We start from the raw sequence: 14,883 nt of genomic DNA on the forward strand, positions 1-14,883 counted from the left end.
TGTGACTGGTAAACAAGTCACATTGCATCTTTTTGTTTTTTCACTCATTTCAACTATTTTTTTTTTTTATGTTGCTCATGCCCTGAGATGTCCTTGTTTTCTTCTAGTCTACCCGGTGTATATCCATAAAGGATCCAGGGATAGTGTCAAACTAGTTATCTGTTATCACCATATTAAGTGAACCAGCTATCAGAGTGGCATATGAACCTCCTCTGCTTGTCCTAAAACAAGGGATTTTTAGAAAGCAAACTGTTTAGTCAGACTAGATAAGTGGAAATGTTACCTAGAAAGACAGGGTCAAGATGTCTCTAAGGATTAAATTTAGTGCAGCAAGTTCACAGGGCCTCAGTGTTCCTTCAGTAGATATTTGTACTTCATGAGTTAAACTTCAGACTGAGGGAGTAGAATTGGATTCTGTGGCTAGGCATATTACCTCTTGACCAACATTGCTGTACTCTTCTAAAATGTACTTGATTGCCTCATTCACACAGCAAACAAACTCAGTGCCTGCTGTGCTCCAGGTCTTCTCTTAGGCTCTGGGAATAGAGCAGTGATTCCCAAAGTGGGCACTACCGCCCTTTGGTGGGCGCTGCAGCGATCCAAGGGGGCAGTGATGGCCACAGGTGCATTTGTTTTAACTTTTTTTGTATTACCTTTCTATTCTGAGTTCAATAAATAGTTTCATAATTTCAAACTTCAATGTTTCTAATTTACACCTTTCTTTACTATATTTTACGAAAAAGGTAGAAACATTAATACATATATCTTTCTGTTTAATTGCTATTAAAATTTAAAAAAAAATTAATTTCCAGGGGGCGCTGAGTAATATTTTTTCTGGGAAGGGGGTGGTAGGCCAAATAAGTTTGGGAACCACTGGAATAGAGAAATGTGTCTCAGGAAGGCCCTGTCCTCAAGGAACTCACATTCTAGGAGGGTAGGAGAGATACCCATATAAACAGAGTAGTTCAGGCAATTAGGTCAGGTGCCATGGCAGTTTCAAACTCCTAAGCCCTGGAGTGCCTGGGGCTCAGTCCTTCTGTCTCTCCACTGTCTTCCTTTACTCTTTAAGTGAGCTCATTATCTTAAATCCCCCCTGTATGCAGATAGCTTTATATGAACACCCCTTATCTCCACACTCATTCAACAGCCTTTCGACTTAGATGTCTAAAGATAAGGGGGCTCTATAGCCTGGTTTTCCTGGGTCAGTCCTGATTCATGCCTATTGTCCTAGCTTAATCATTAATCACACCCCCTTTTAATTCAAAACTGTCCTGATTTGGATAAAGAAACTTACTATATTCAAAATCAAACTTCTTATTTTCTGTACAAACCTGTTTCACCTGCAGCCTTCCTGTCTCAGTAAATGGCACCTCCACCCTACACCCCATATCTCATCCATCAGCAAACCTACTAATTATCTTCTGAATATGTCCAACCACTTCTTAGCAGCTTCACTACAATTGGTCTCCCTGCTTCCATCCTTGGACCCTTATAGTTTCTCCTCATTTTTTAAATACCTACTGTTCAGAACTTCTAATAGTTTCCTATCTTGATCAATAAAAATTAAAGTCATTACAATGGCCTTTATAGGTCCTGCATGACCAAGACCCCAGCCATCTCCTGATCTCTTCTCTGACCACCGTCCCCTCTTTTTTTTTTTTTAATATATCTTATTGATTTTTTTTTTTAATATATTTTATTGATTTTTTACAGAGAGGAAGGGAGAGAGATAGAGAGTTAGAAACGTCGATGAGAGAGAAACACCGACCAGCTGCCTCCTGCACATCTCCTACTGGGGATGTGCCCGCAACCCAGGTACATGCCCTTGACCGGAATCGAACCTGGGACCTTTCAGTCCGCAGGCCGACACTCTATCCACTGAGCCAAACCGGTTTCGGCTCTTATTGATTTTTTATAGAAAGGAAGGGAGAGGGATAGAGAGAAACATCGATGAGAGAGAAGCATCGATCAGCTGCCTCCTGCACATCCCCTACATGGGGATGTGCCCGCAACCAAGGTACATGCCCTTGACCGGAATCAAACCTGGGACCCTTGAGTCCACAGGCCGACGCTCTATCCACTGAGCCAAACCGGCCAGGGCCACCGTCCCCTCTTACTTTGCTCCAGCTGCAGGGTCTTTCTTGTTCCCTGTGTGAGGTGCTCACGTTACCTACAGGACCTTTGCACTTACTGTTTCCTCTGCCTGGAAAGCTCTTCCCCTAGATAGCCACATGGCTCACTCTTCCTTCAATCAGGTCTCTGCCAACGATCAACAAGTATTTCTCTGACTACCCTATCCTATATAATAAGAGGCTAATATGCAAATCGACCAAACGGCAGAACTACTGGTCACTATGATGTGCACTGACTACCAGGGGACCGCTGCTCAACGCAGGAGCTGCCCCCTGGTGGTCAGTGTGCCAAAAGCTGGGCTCATGGCTGGTGAGCGCAGCAGCGGTGGCGGAAGCCTCTAAGGATGTCCAACTGACGGCTTAGGCTGGACGACTTAGGACGGACATCCCCCATGGCTCCTGGACTGCGAGAGAGCGCAGGCAGGGCTTAGGGACCCCCCTCCCAAGTGCACAAATTGCGTGCACTGGGCCTCTAATCTATATATATAAAAGCCTAAATGACTGTCTGACTGTCTGACCAGTAGCTATGACACACAATGACCACCAGGGGGCAGACACTCAACGCAGGAGCTGCTGAGCTACGGTGACTTGGCAGCTGCGGTTCTCAGGTGATGTATCCAGAACCAGAGAGGAGGGAGCCTGATTCCTGGGTGCGTCACGCGAGAACCGCCTCTCACAATCCAGGACCCCTCTGGGGGATGTCGGAGAGCCAGTTTCAGCCCAATCCCCACAGGCCAGGCCGAGGGACCCCACTGGTGCACGGATGTACCAGGCCTCTAGTCTAAAATAATAATATCTCACTTTTTTATTTCCACTGCTTTTCTATTTATCAGTCTTCCCCGACTAGTATGTCACTTCCAGAGGGCAGCGACTGTTTTGTTCACTGCTCTGTCCCCAGCACCTCAAGCAGTGCCTTTCATGAAGTAGATGCCTGGTAAATATTTGAAGGAATGACCAAAAAAAGTTGTTGAATGAGTAGAATGAATAAATGACTGGATGGCAGTGTAGGAACAGTAGTCATTCTTACCTGGGGAATATAGGAATTGTTTAGGCTTATATATAGGGGAGTAAACAGCTTTCCCTTGTTTTGTACATAGTGGGGAAACTTCCTAGCTCTAGGGCATAAAGACGGGGAACCCAGAGTTGGGAAGCCAGCATTCTATTAAACTATCTGCTGTTTAATGTGTGTTTTTTTCTAGATAATCACATTTTTGCCTGGGGCAATGGTGGTAATGGTCGCCTGGCAATGACCCCTACAGAGAGACCTCATGGCTCTGATATCTGTACCTCCTGGCCTCGGCCTATTTTTGGATCTCTGCATCATGTCCCAGATCTGTCTTGCCGTGGCTGGCACACCATTCTCATTGTTGGTAAGGGTTTCACATGTGTGGATTGAGGTGGCTTTGACAGAGAATAGACCTCTACTTAAGATGCTGGTGGCTACATTCTTGGAAACGGAAGTGTCCTGAAGAAAAGAGGCTACTTCTGTAAGTCTTACAATGTCAGGATGCCATGCCTAGTGGTAGAAACAGAACATTGTCACTTCCTGAGCTTTATCATTTGCCACCTCTTGACCATTTTAAACATAAAATTTTTTTATTGCTTTCAGAGAGAAAGGGAGAGAGAGAGAAACATCAGTGATGTGTGAGAATCATAGATCAGCTGCCTCCTGTACACCCCCCACTGGGAATAGAGCTGGCAACCGTGCATGTGCCCTGACCAAAAATTGAACCATGACCTCCTGGTTCATAGGTTGACACTCAACCTCTGAGCCACACCAACTGGGCATTTTTTAATATAACTTTGTTCTCTGCCTCCCTTGCCATTGAATTTGTTACTTCTAGTTCTCTACTAAGTAGCCTTTATTGTCTGTGTTTATGCTGTTTTGAGAAATATTTAGTACACCTTTAAAAAGAAACTAAATCATAACTGCTTTCTGGAGAAAGAGTACTTTGTTATGAACTAAATTATATAAAGGCCCTCTGTGAGGATTTATAAGTTCATTCTTTTAGATCAGCGGTTCACTACCTTGGCTGCACATTAGTCTCCTGAGGAGCTTTTAGAAATCCCTGTCCAATTAAACCAAATCTCTAAAGCTTCCCAGATGATTCCAAAGAACAGTTAAGGAGAATTGCTACTTTACAGAGTGAATATACTTTATATAGTGAATATAGAATATAGCTAGTGGTGCTTGGCTTATGTTATTAATATCTAAAACAGTAATTAATTTTAGTTTATTTGGAGTGAGGAATAGCAGTTATCTCCTAGATCAACTCCCTATCCTAGTCCTTCTCACTTTTTCCTGCCTATAGCTGTATATAATGCTTAACTACTAAATTTTTTTCCTCAGAGAAAGTATTGAATTCTAAGACCATCCGTTCCAATAGCAGTGGCTTATCCATTGGAACTGGTAAGTAGCAATGTCTTAGGAACCAGTAGTTTTGTGAGGTGTGGAACTTTGGGTTGGAATCCATACAGTTTCTCCCAAAAAAAGGAAATATCTTTTGGAAATGAGGAATACAGTGATCAAGAGGGAGGATCATATTTGGGTGGATTTCACAGTAAGTTAGGAATTTTACATTGTGGTCAGAGGAAGAGTACATCTTTGCCCCCACACATATGGAAGTAATTATGTGGCTTGCCCAATATTGTAATGTGACTTATGTATTGTCTTTTTTCTGACTATGCTTAGAGGCTACAGATTCTGTCTACCCTGTATTTCCATGGTATTTCTAGGGGTATTCTACTCTATAGAAATAGTTCTTCAAAACAGGCCCTCAAAATTAAAAGTTGGCTAGACTTCCAGGTGGTTAGGAAAACTAGCTTAAAGCTCTCTGGTCTTTTTCCTTTGGCTTCTTTGTTCTTAGTGCTGTGTTATTTGGGATCATGCCAGGAAACTAGATATGTGTTTCTTTTTGGTTTTCCATTTGCTAGAGTACCTGTAGTCTTTGATGTCTCAGAACCTGGGTTCTGATATTTTGTGGAATCAAACAGATAAAAACCCAGAATAAAAGCAGATTAATCCTCCAAAAAGAAGTAGTTGAAAATCTGATCTAGAGTTGTTGAACTTTAGTTTACAGACACATGCACGTACATTATACCTCTTATTAGACTCTTTTAGTAATTCATTGCTCAGCATATATTTGTGCATATTACTACCTGTCACAAATGATAAAATCTCTTTTTGCAAAGCACAGCTGTTCTATTGGAGCTTTGTTTTGCTGGAACAGTATTTAAAGGAAAAACATAAGATTAAAAGCACATGTCCATTGGCTAGAAAATGTAAACTACATAATGGCAGGGATTTTTGTCTTTTTTTTTTTTTTTTTCAGAGAAGAAGAGAGAGAAACATCAATGATGAGATAGAATCATTGATCGGCTGCCTTCTGTATGCCCCCTACTAGGGATTGAGCTGCAATCCGGGCATGTGCCCTTGACCAGAATCAAACCTGGGACCCTTCAGTCCCCAGGCTGACGCTCTATACCCTGAGCTAAACCAGCTAGGGCATTTTTGTCTATTTTTATTCATTAATTGTATCCACATTGCCTAGAAGAATGCCTAGCAAATGGCAAGTGCCCAGTAAATAGTTGTTAGTTGAATGTGTTATGATCATCCAATAGCATGTTATATAAGAGTGAAAATGAACATCTACAGATATTTCCATAATGTAAAATGTAAAAAGCAAGTTACAGGAGACTACATGTCTTATATAAAGTTCAAAACCCAGGAAAATAAATAACATACTGCTTAAGGATACATACATATGTGATAAAGTTGTTTTTCAAAGAAGAAATGATAGATGCAAAATTAAAAAGTGCTTACATCTGGGTAGGAGGCGAGAGAAGGACTTCACAAAGCAGGCCGAGTGATATAGGTAATGTTCTAGTTCAGCACTGTGCCATCGCTCTTTCTGCAGCAGTAACAATGTCCTGTATGTGTGCTGGCCAGTGAAACAGCCACTAGCCACATGTGGCTGTTGGGCCCTTGAAAAGTGGAGACTGTGGCTGAGGAACTGAATATTTAATTCTGTTTAAATACCCATATTTGGCTACCATATTGTAAAGTATAATTCTAATTCTTCAAGTGGTAGATTCATGTGTGTTTTATTAGGCATCAAAACTTACACATAATTTAAAAATCGTCTTATGTATATCTCAGATGTAACATAATTTTTAAAAACAATTTAAAACAAAAAGCAAGCTTCAGAATTATTTCGGCATCTATAGTTCTACTAGTTTAGTAGGACTGCACTGGTTAGTATAGTTGGTAGTCATAAACAGTCCTTTACATTTAACTTTAGAATAGACCGTGCAAATTATCTTTGGCAAAATTTACTTTTTCAATTATCTTTTTTCTTGGCCCATAGTAAAATTCAGTTTCATTTCTTGACCACACATCAGCTAGTCTTCATTAAGGTAACTTGGAATATGCTTCATGATATAGAAAGAACCAGCAATCCTATTTTTTAAATTCTTACGAATAGTCATCAAAGAATTCAATGACTTTAATAGTTGAAGACTTCTCCATTCAGATGTTTCCCCAGAAAGGGAGTTGGTGGTGAGTTTATCTGGCAACTTTAAGTGGGTTTTGGCTCAAATGTGAAAGAGCTTTGTATAGAAGATGAACCTTTGTGGAAGATGCTGGAGTCTGGATGTATCTTTTAAAGCGTGGATGCTAGATTTGATGAGCTGTGCTTGGGGTGATTGTTCAGTTATGGTTTAGAACACTGATCATTTGCTATAAACATAGGGAAAAGCAAGTTTGGGAAGAAGTAAATTATCATTATGAAGATACTGATATACAATACCTTGTGTAAAAACTAAAAAATTTAGTCCCAAATACCTGACTTACACTGTTGCTATTCTACTTCATGCAACTCTAGTCACCTCTTCCTAAGTCAGTGGGGCTCTAAGGTGGTAAATCTTTCTTGCTGCATAGCCAAGTTGTCTATTTCTGTGCTGTGTATCTGTCAGTGGTTCAGAGCTGTAGCCCGGGAGGAGGAGGCGGCGGCGGTGGGGGAGAAGAGGAGGACAGTCAGCAGGAATCTGAAACTCCCGATCCAAGTGGAGGCTTCCGAGGAACAATGGAAGCAGACCGAGGAATGGAAGGTTTAGTCAGTCCCACGGAGGCCATGGGGATCAGTAGTGGGGCCAGCAGCTCCTGTCCTGGCTGGCTTCGAAAGGTAATTCCTTTGGTAGAGGTACCTTAAATAAAATATCAGATCCTTTGCAGGGACTGGAAAGGAGTTGTCAGAATCTTTCAGTTTCCCATGTCCTGTTCGAGTGTTTTGTAGCAGGCACCTGGGTTTCTCATTTCTACCTGGAACAGAATCACCAAATCTTGAATCATTTTTTCTTCCTGACAAGAACAGATGCAAAATGTTCTCATACCTGTATTACTTAAATGAATGTAAATTAATACAGGCAGTTTTTGTAATACATGTGTGCAAAGATTAAGCTTATGATTTTGTACTGTGATTTGGGGTAATTGGAATGCTTACAATAGAGAAATGGATTATGCAAGTTGAAGTGCAGACAGTAAAAATGTTGGAGTAAATTTATTTATATGGAAAGTTGGTTATAGCATATGGCTGTGCATAGAAGGATGGAATAACACCTGTGCAGTAAGATCCCATTCTTTTAGCAAATATGTAATGCATAGAAAAATGTCTACTGTGAAGACTATACTAATTATTTTAACAGCGGTTATCTGTGAGTGATGGAATTACTGGTGATTTTTATCATCCCCCTTTGCCCATCTGTATTTTCTCATTTTCTACAGTGAACATTTATAGTTTGTGAAATTTTAAATTTTTTTACCAAAAAGATCAAATCTATGTATTTACAGCTCCCTTTGTTATAACTTGATAGCTGTACAGGGAGTCTGAATGGAGGAAGCAGTACTCTGTACTATCTGAAGCATCAGCCTCAGCCTTTAGAAGCCTGGCAATTGGCCTCGCTACCATCACCTTAGAGCTTCCCAAGTCACTGACTTGCCTACACAGAATAAGTGTGTTGGGGAAGCATGTCAGGCACTCCAGACTCTGTTCCTATCACTGAAACTCCTCTGAGGAAGGGCTGACAGGTTGTGGACAGGTAGGGAGAGCTATGTCATAACCACAAGTGTCCTGGCCCACTAGAGGGTGCTGATGTCACAATAGAGTGAAAGCTTATAGCAAGAAGGAAGTTTGAGATAAAGTAAATGGCTCAGACAGAACTGATGAGATTCTCTCTATATACATAGGAGCTGGAAAATGCAGAATTCATCCCCATGCCTGACAGCCCGTCTCCCCTAAGTGCAGTTTTTCCAGAATCTGAGAAAGATACCCTGCCCTATGAAGAGCTGCAAGGACTCAAAGTGGCCTCTGAGGCGCCTTCAGAACACAAGCCCCCAGTAGGTGCCTGGGTAACTGAGCTTTTTGCCTTTGAATCTCAACTAGGTACAGTGGCTGCAAGCTCCGCCCAGTTCTCTTGGCCTCACTGTCTCCTCCTCTGGTTTCTTTGGTCTCCGGCTGCTCTGTATCAGTTCATGATGCTGTCTATTTGATAGTGCTAAAGCCTCTACTGAAGGGTAAACTGAGTTGTCTTGGAAAAAATGTTCACTCTTTCACATTGCTGACAGGCAAAAACTTTTCTATAGCAGAGAACTGTCTTTCTTTTCTTTCTGCCTCAAAAGTGCCAACATTGAAATTCCAAAATTCAAATCCAATTTTTCACGATACTGGTAGGGTTGGTTGGAGGCTTTAAATACAAGGTGGGCCCTAACCGGTTTGGCTCAGTGGATAGAGCATCAGCCTGCGGACTGAAAGATCCCAGGTTTGATTCCGGTCAAGGGCATGTACCTTGGTTGCGGGCACATCCCCAGTAGTGGGTGTGCAGGAGGCAGCTGATCGATGTTTCTCTCTCATCGATGTTTCTAACTCTCTATCCCTCTCCCTTCCTCTCTGTAAAAAATCAATAAAATATATATTTTTTAAAAAATACAAGGTGGGGCAAAAGTAGATTTATAGTTGTGAGTACATGAAGCACAGAGTATGTTCTTGAAATATTTAATAATTATTGTATTATTTTCCATACAAACAACTGTAAGCCTATTTTTGCCCAACCCTGTATAAGTAAGAAATAATGCTTAGGTCCAACACATGTCATGAATACCTAACCTTGATAGAAATTAAATTGTGGTAAATACCTCAATAAAACTGTAAATCATGGGTCATCAAACATTTTGGGCCACATTGTAATTATTTAAGGCTTTGTGACCATATATAGTCTCTTTAGCAGCTATGCCACTCTGACATTAGCAGCCATAGATAATACATAATGAGTATGCTTGTATTCCAATAAACTTCACAAAAACAGGCAGTAGTACTGATTTGGCCTATGGACTGTCTTATGCTATAAACAGGGTACAATAGAAGAAGGGAGAAAAGTTGAGACTAGCAAAATTGAAAAGCTCCCCAAAAGAGGTAATGCAACCTTTGAAACTTTAAGGTAAACCTTTAAATTCCTCTGTCAGTTAGTCTTGAATTGTTTTAGGAATCCTGTTTACTGAACACCTCTCACATCTCTTCTAAAGTGTGATCTGCTACATTTCATGCATATTGACCCTTTGGATCACAGTTTCCTCACTGTGATTGGTAAGATTTGTTCCAAACTAAATTATGCTTCCCCACCTCAGCATTTTATTTCCTTGTTTGTTTATTTTTAATCCTCACCCAAGGATATTTTAGAAAAAAGAGAAACATCGATGTGAAAGAGAAACATAGATTGGTTGCCTCCCGTATGCACCCTGACTAGAGATCGAACCCACAACCTGGGTATGTGCCCTGAATGGGAATCAAAACAGCACCCTTTTCTGTATGTCACGGCACTCCAACCAACTGAGCCACACTGACCAAGCCCCATTTCAGCATTTTAAATGGGAAGGTATCAGTACACTTTAAAATGTTTTCACAAAGTCTTCCAAAATAGATGATTGGTTTTTTTACCTTAGCATAATGGACACTGAGGCAGAGTTTGCTTGCCCTACTATGTTAGGGCCAGGTGCTCTTGTAATCCTGGCTGTTTTCTGTTTCTCTTGCATGAACTTCATGTGTATATGTTTTATTATATATTTTTTAAATATCTTTTTATTGATTTCAGAGAGAGGAAGAGAGAGGGAGAGAGAGATAGAAACATCAATGATGAGAAAGAATCATTGATCAGCTGCCTCTTTCACACCCCGCTCTGGTGATCAAGCCCGAAACCCGGGCATGTGCCCCAATAGGAATCGAACTGTGACCTCCTGGTTCATGGGCCGATGTTCAACCACTGAGCCATACCAGCTGGGCCTTATCTTATTATTTTAAAAGTAAAATCTGGTAGCAGTTAGAGGAAATTTCGAATGGGGAGCTGTGGCATCCAGGCAGAACCTCCTGTGACCTCTCTCTCTCCACTCTTTAGCCACCTCGGCTGAATCCTGCAGGAACATGTGCTGGGAAGGGAACACCGTTGATTCCTCCTCCCTGTGCCTGCAGCACTCTGCAGGTAGAGGTTGAGAGATTGCAGGGTCTGGTGTTAAAGTGTCTGGCTGAACAACAGAAGCTCCAGCAAGAAAACCTCCAGATTTTTACCCAACTACAGAAGCTGAACAAGAAGTTGGAAGGAGGACAACAGGTAAAAGCATTAAAAGAATAATTCAATTTCAGAGTCTGTTTTTGAAGAATCACAGAAACAAAATTCCAAGGACCAACATATACTTATTCTTTTGTAAGTGCTTACCTTTTAATGATGTAACTTTTTGAATGAATTCCAGAAGCCCTGGGCCTGGTTCAAGCACCTGGATTGAATGATTTTTTATCACCTAACTTCCAGTGTTTTTTGTTAGTCTTTGTTTTTTCTTTTCCTTCTTATTATGAAAATTTTTAAGTATGACAGTTCAGTGAACACCCATATATTCACCATCTAGATTCAACAGTAGTTAACATGTTGCCATATTAGTTTCGTGTGTGTGTGTGTGTGTGTGTGTGTGTGTTTAGAATGTGTGTGGGTATATATCTGTGTGTATTTAAAGTGTATGTATTTATTTTTATTTTAATAAATCATTTTCAAGTAAATTATAAAAGTCATGATATAGCCTAAATTCTTTCTTAAACGTATCCAAAAATGAAGACATTCATTCTCCTGGATAACCACAATACCATTATCACACTTAACAAAATTAACACTAATTATCTCAATTCTTATCCAGTATCCAATTGATACTCAAATTTTTCCAGTTTTCCACAGAAGTGTCCTTAACTGTTTTTATCAGACCAGAATCCAGTCAAAAACCCCACATCACATTGTTATGTCTCTTGTTTCTCTTAATCTAGAGAATTCCCTTCACCACCATCACTTTTTTTCCCCCCATGGCATTGACTTGAAGAAACAGGGTCAGTTGTCTAACAGAATGTCCCACATTTCTGGATTTGTCTTGTTTTCTTGGGGCATTGCTTAATTTGTTCTTTTGTCATCCTGTCATTTCTGTAAACTGGTAGATGCAAGACACAGTTAAATTTAAGTTAAACTTTTTTTTTTAAATCCTCACCTCAGGATATGCTTACTGATTTTAGAGAGAAAGGAAAGGAGAGAGAAACATTGAGTGTGAGAGAGAACACTGATTGGTTGCCTCCCCAAACCCGCAACCTTTTGGTATGCAGGATGATGCTTCATCCAACTGAGCCACACCAGCCAGAGCTTAAGTTAAACATTTTTTGTAAAAATCCCTCACAGGTGATGCTGCATGCATTGTTTTTAATGAGCCATAGTACAGCGTGAACTAGGATAGGGAAATATGGTTCAGTCCGTGGCTTTGCCATTTAACAACTTTTTGTGTTTGGACAAATTACTTTGTTTTAATAAGCCCTAGTTTCTCACCTAAAAAAATAATACCACCTACTTTGTATGGTTGTTTTGAGGATTAAATGAAATAATGTCTATGAAAATACTTTGGAAAGTAATGCTTACTAGAGGTAAGCATGGGGGGATTGGCAACTATAGCCGACTGGAGGGTTGTTTGCCTAGGGCTGCCTCAGTGTTTAAACTGAGAGTTCTGAATCCCAGAAAATCCTGCTGTCTGCAACAAACCAGGACAGTTTGCCTCCTACCTGCAGCGAATGTAAAGGGTAGCCTTTACCTAAGGTAGTACTGTGACTTCTCACAATACTCTGGCCACAGATCCCTAGAGTTTGACATTGAAAATCTAGTCCTGAACTGCCATGATAGGTAGCAGTAGTGTTAATGTGGAACTGTGTTTTATCTGGACAGATGGGAATGCATTCCAAAGGAACTCAGACGGCAAAGGAAGAGATGGAAATGGATCCAAAGCCTGACTTAGATTCAGATTCCTGGTGCCTCCTGGGAACAGATTCCTGTCGACCACCCAGCCTCTAGTCTCCTGAGCCTGTATAGCCAGGAAACTGGGATCCAGAGAACTTCACAGCACACTTACTGAATGCAGAGCGCGCTTTCCTGGCTTTGTTCACTTGCAGACAAGGAGCGAAGGCGGAGGCTCTGAAGCACTTTCCACATACACTTGGAGAGTGGCATTGCCTATTAGATAGGATCTAGGAGTGGTTTTGTTTTGGAGAATGGAAGGGCCCCGTGGCCCTGGCTTGGTCCTCAGTGGCTGCCATAGCAACAGCAGCTCTGTACCTCATCTGGTGATCCCACCTTTGAAGAGGAGACACAATGCTCACCTTAATTTTGCTGGTAGCAGCTTATATCCCATTTATCATTTTCACCGTTAATTGGAAGCTGCCTTGGAAATTCAACACCAGGCATTGCACCTCTGGGTGGAGGAGGGAAAAGTGTGAAGCTGGAGTGGGCTGGAACCAGGTGGGGCCCCCCAGGGTCATCTGTAGAGAGTTGAAGTGCTCTGAGCCCTCTCAGGAGTCCTGAGTCCAGGAAAGACTGGTGGAGTCAGTCTCTTGGGCCAGTTTTCAGAAAGTTCAGTTACATCGTACAGCTCAATGCTTTAGGAGGAAAAATGGGCTTCAGTTGCTTTTCCTCTGAGGTTGATTGAAATTTCTTCGGTGAGTAGAAAAAGAAGGGCAGGTCCCTCCTCATCACACAGCTGGAGTGTCCAGCTGTGGCCAGTGCAGGGTGGGCTTTCCTAGCTTTGGAAGATGCCCCTGAGAGATGAGGTGGCTTGTAGAGAATTGAGCCAGTCAGGCAGTAGGAGTGGCCTTAAGGGAAAACCATGAGGGAGAGGAAGTCCTCTAGATGCCTCTGCTTGCATGTTTGAGAGGCCGGCAGTGACAGTCTTCCGTCCAGGCAGCCTCTTATGCCTCTGCCCTCATGGCTCTTACGGTTCTGATCTTGACATTGGCAGCCCCATCCACACTCCCTTTCTATATGTCTAGTCAGTATTTTCTCCCCTTTGGTGTTTATGACGCCATATCAGTGAATCTGTATCATCTTTCCTACTTGAGTGGCCCAAAGCCAGCCCCCAAACCTGGTAGTCCCTGAAGCCTAACAGAACAGGTAGAACCTGCCAAGTGAAAGGAATTTGGCTGAGCTCCCTTCTAATCCTGGAGTCATGTCCTTATAGACCGGAGCAAGCTGGCTTTCCCAAAGAAAGTGTCCTAGAGCGTTTAATGATTTTACATAGAGTGTGAGCTTGGTATCTCCACCTAGCCTTGTGAAAGGTTCACGGGCCGCCTTGAAGAGTTTCACATCCTACCTTCCTAGAAACAGCTACATTGTCTTATTTCCTTTTCCCTAAACCAAAACATAAATGTTTGATGTCTGTTTAATATTTTGGAAGGATCTGTGCAATGGAAATGTTGTCATTTCCCTAAAACTGATGATGTAAAAGCTGATGTTCCGGGAAAACCCCATAGCTGGGGATGGGCAACTCTGTCCAATGGGATCTTCTTTGGTTTGATGTTCCCATTGTTTTCTCAATTCTGGGAAGCCTAGTACAATGGTACTAATGTAATCACTGAAGCCTTTTCTTAAAATAAGGGAAGGGGCCAACCCTGGATTAAGCTACAAATTCTAGGGACTTGGGGTTTGCTATACACCCTAATAATGGGTTTTGATTCATCATGTAAATGCAACTTTGATTTTCTTAAAGGACTGACTGGCCTTTCACGTTCTTGTGTCCCTCATGCTTACCATCTCAGCAGGCCTGAGAGGCAGGGTCAGTTTGAGTGTTAATCATGAGTGTTGCTTCTGCTATGGATCTGAGGAACATGGGACGTTGCTGAGACTGGGGGATGGAAGTGAGCATTGAAGGGAGGGTGAGACCCCTGTCCTTGTTCCGGAGGGGAGTTACTCTCTAGCAGTGGAATGCTGTGGTCATTTTCTCTAGCATGTTCCCTTGGGAAACCTAGGTTTGCTATGAATCTGGCTGAGAATCTAAATTCTGTGCCTTAGAAACAATTTGCACTTTCCCAAATTGTGCCTGGGACAGCCATATTTTCTCCACCAAACAGCTATGCAAACAGAAACCAGTTCAAAGGTGGCAGCCATGCTTAGATAAAAAGTGAAAAGTGAGGTAGCAGAAATGTCTTTGAATGGTTTTCTGTAATTCTCTACTTCTCTATACAGTGCTAGGTGTTTTAAGTTTTCCGTAGTAATGCTTTTGAGTTACAGTATAACCTGAGTTATTCCTCTGCTCTGACATTGTTGCTGAAGAACTAGCTTATTGTTGGCCAGATGTTTGAAAGGTTGAGGGTGGAGTGGTTTGGCATTTCTATTTTAAATAAACATTTAAACTCTCAAT

General features: G+C 41.6%; 1 protein-coding gene across 2 annotated transcripts in view; it reads left to right on the plus strand.

Annotated features, from left to right (window-relative positions):
- Nucleotides 1–14,882, plus strand: part of NEK9 (NIMA related kinase 9) — a 38,055-nt gene extending 23,173 nt beyond the window's left edge. Inside the window, exons 17-22 of one of the 2 annotated variants that reach the window (XM_070416525.1) lie at nucleotides 3,332–3,502; nucleotides 4,483–4,542; nucleotides 7,107–7,315; nucleotides 8,377–8,538; nucleotides 10,575–10,787; nucleotides 12,420–14,882. In XM_070416525.1, coding sequence (XP_070272626.1) covers nucleotides 3,332–3,502; nucleotides 4,483–4,542; nucleotides 7,107–7,315; nucleotides 8,377–8,538; nucleotides 10,575–10,787; nucleotides 12,420–12,545 — 941 coding nt within the window. In that variant the 3' untranslated portion in view covers nucleotides 12,546–14,882. The remainder of the gene's footprint in view (nucleotides 1–3,331; nucleotides 3,503–4,482; nucleotides 4,543–7,106; nucleotides 7,316–8,376; nucleotides 8,539–10,574; nucleotides 10,788–12,419) is intronic. The other variant, XM_070416532.1, reaches the window with a different exon arrangement.
- The last annotated feature ends 1 nt before the right edge of the window (nucleotide 14,883 follows it).

Source organism: Myotis yumanensis, unplaced genomic scaffold, assembly GCF_028538775.1.
Source record: "Myotis yumanensis isolate MYYU_CA2020_CCGP unplaced genomic scaffold, mMyoYum1.0.hap1 SCAF_1, whole genome shotgun sequence".
NCBI classification, from domain to species: Eukaryota; Metazoa; Chordata; class Mammalia; order Chiroptera; family Vespertilionidae; genus Myotis; species Myotis yumanensis.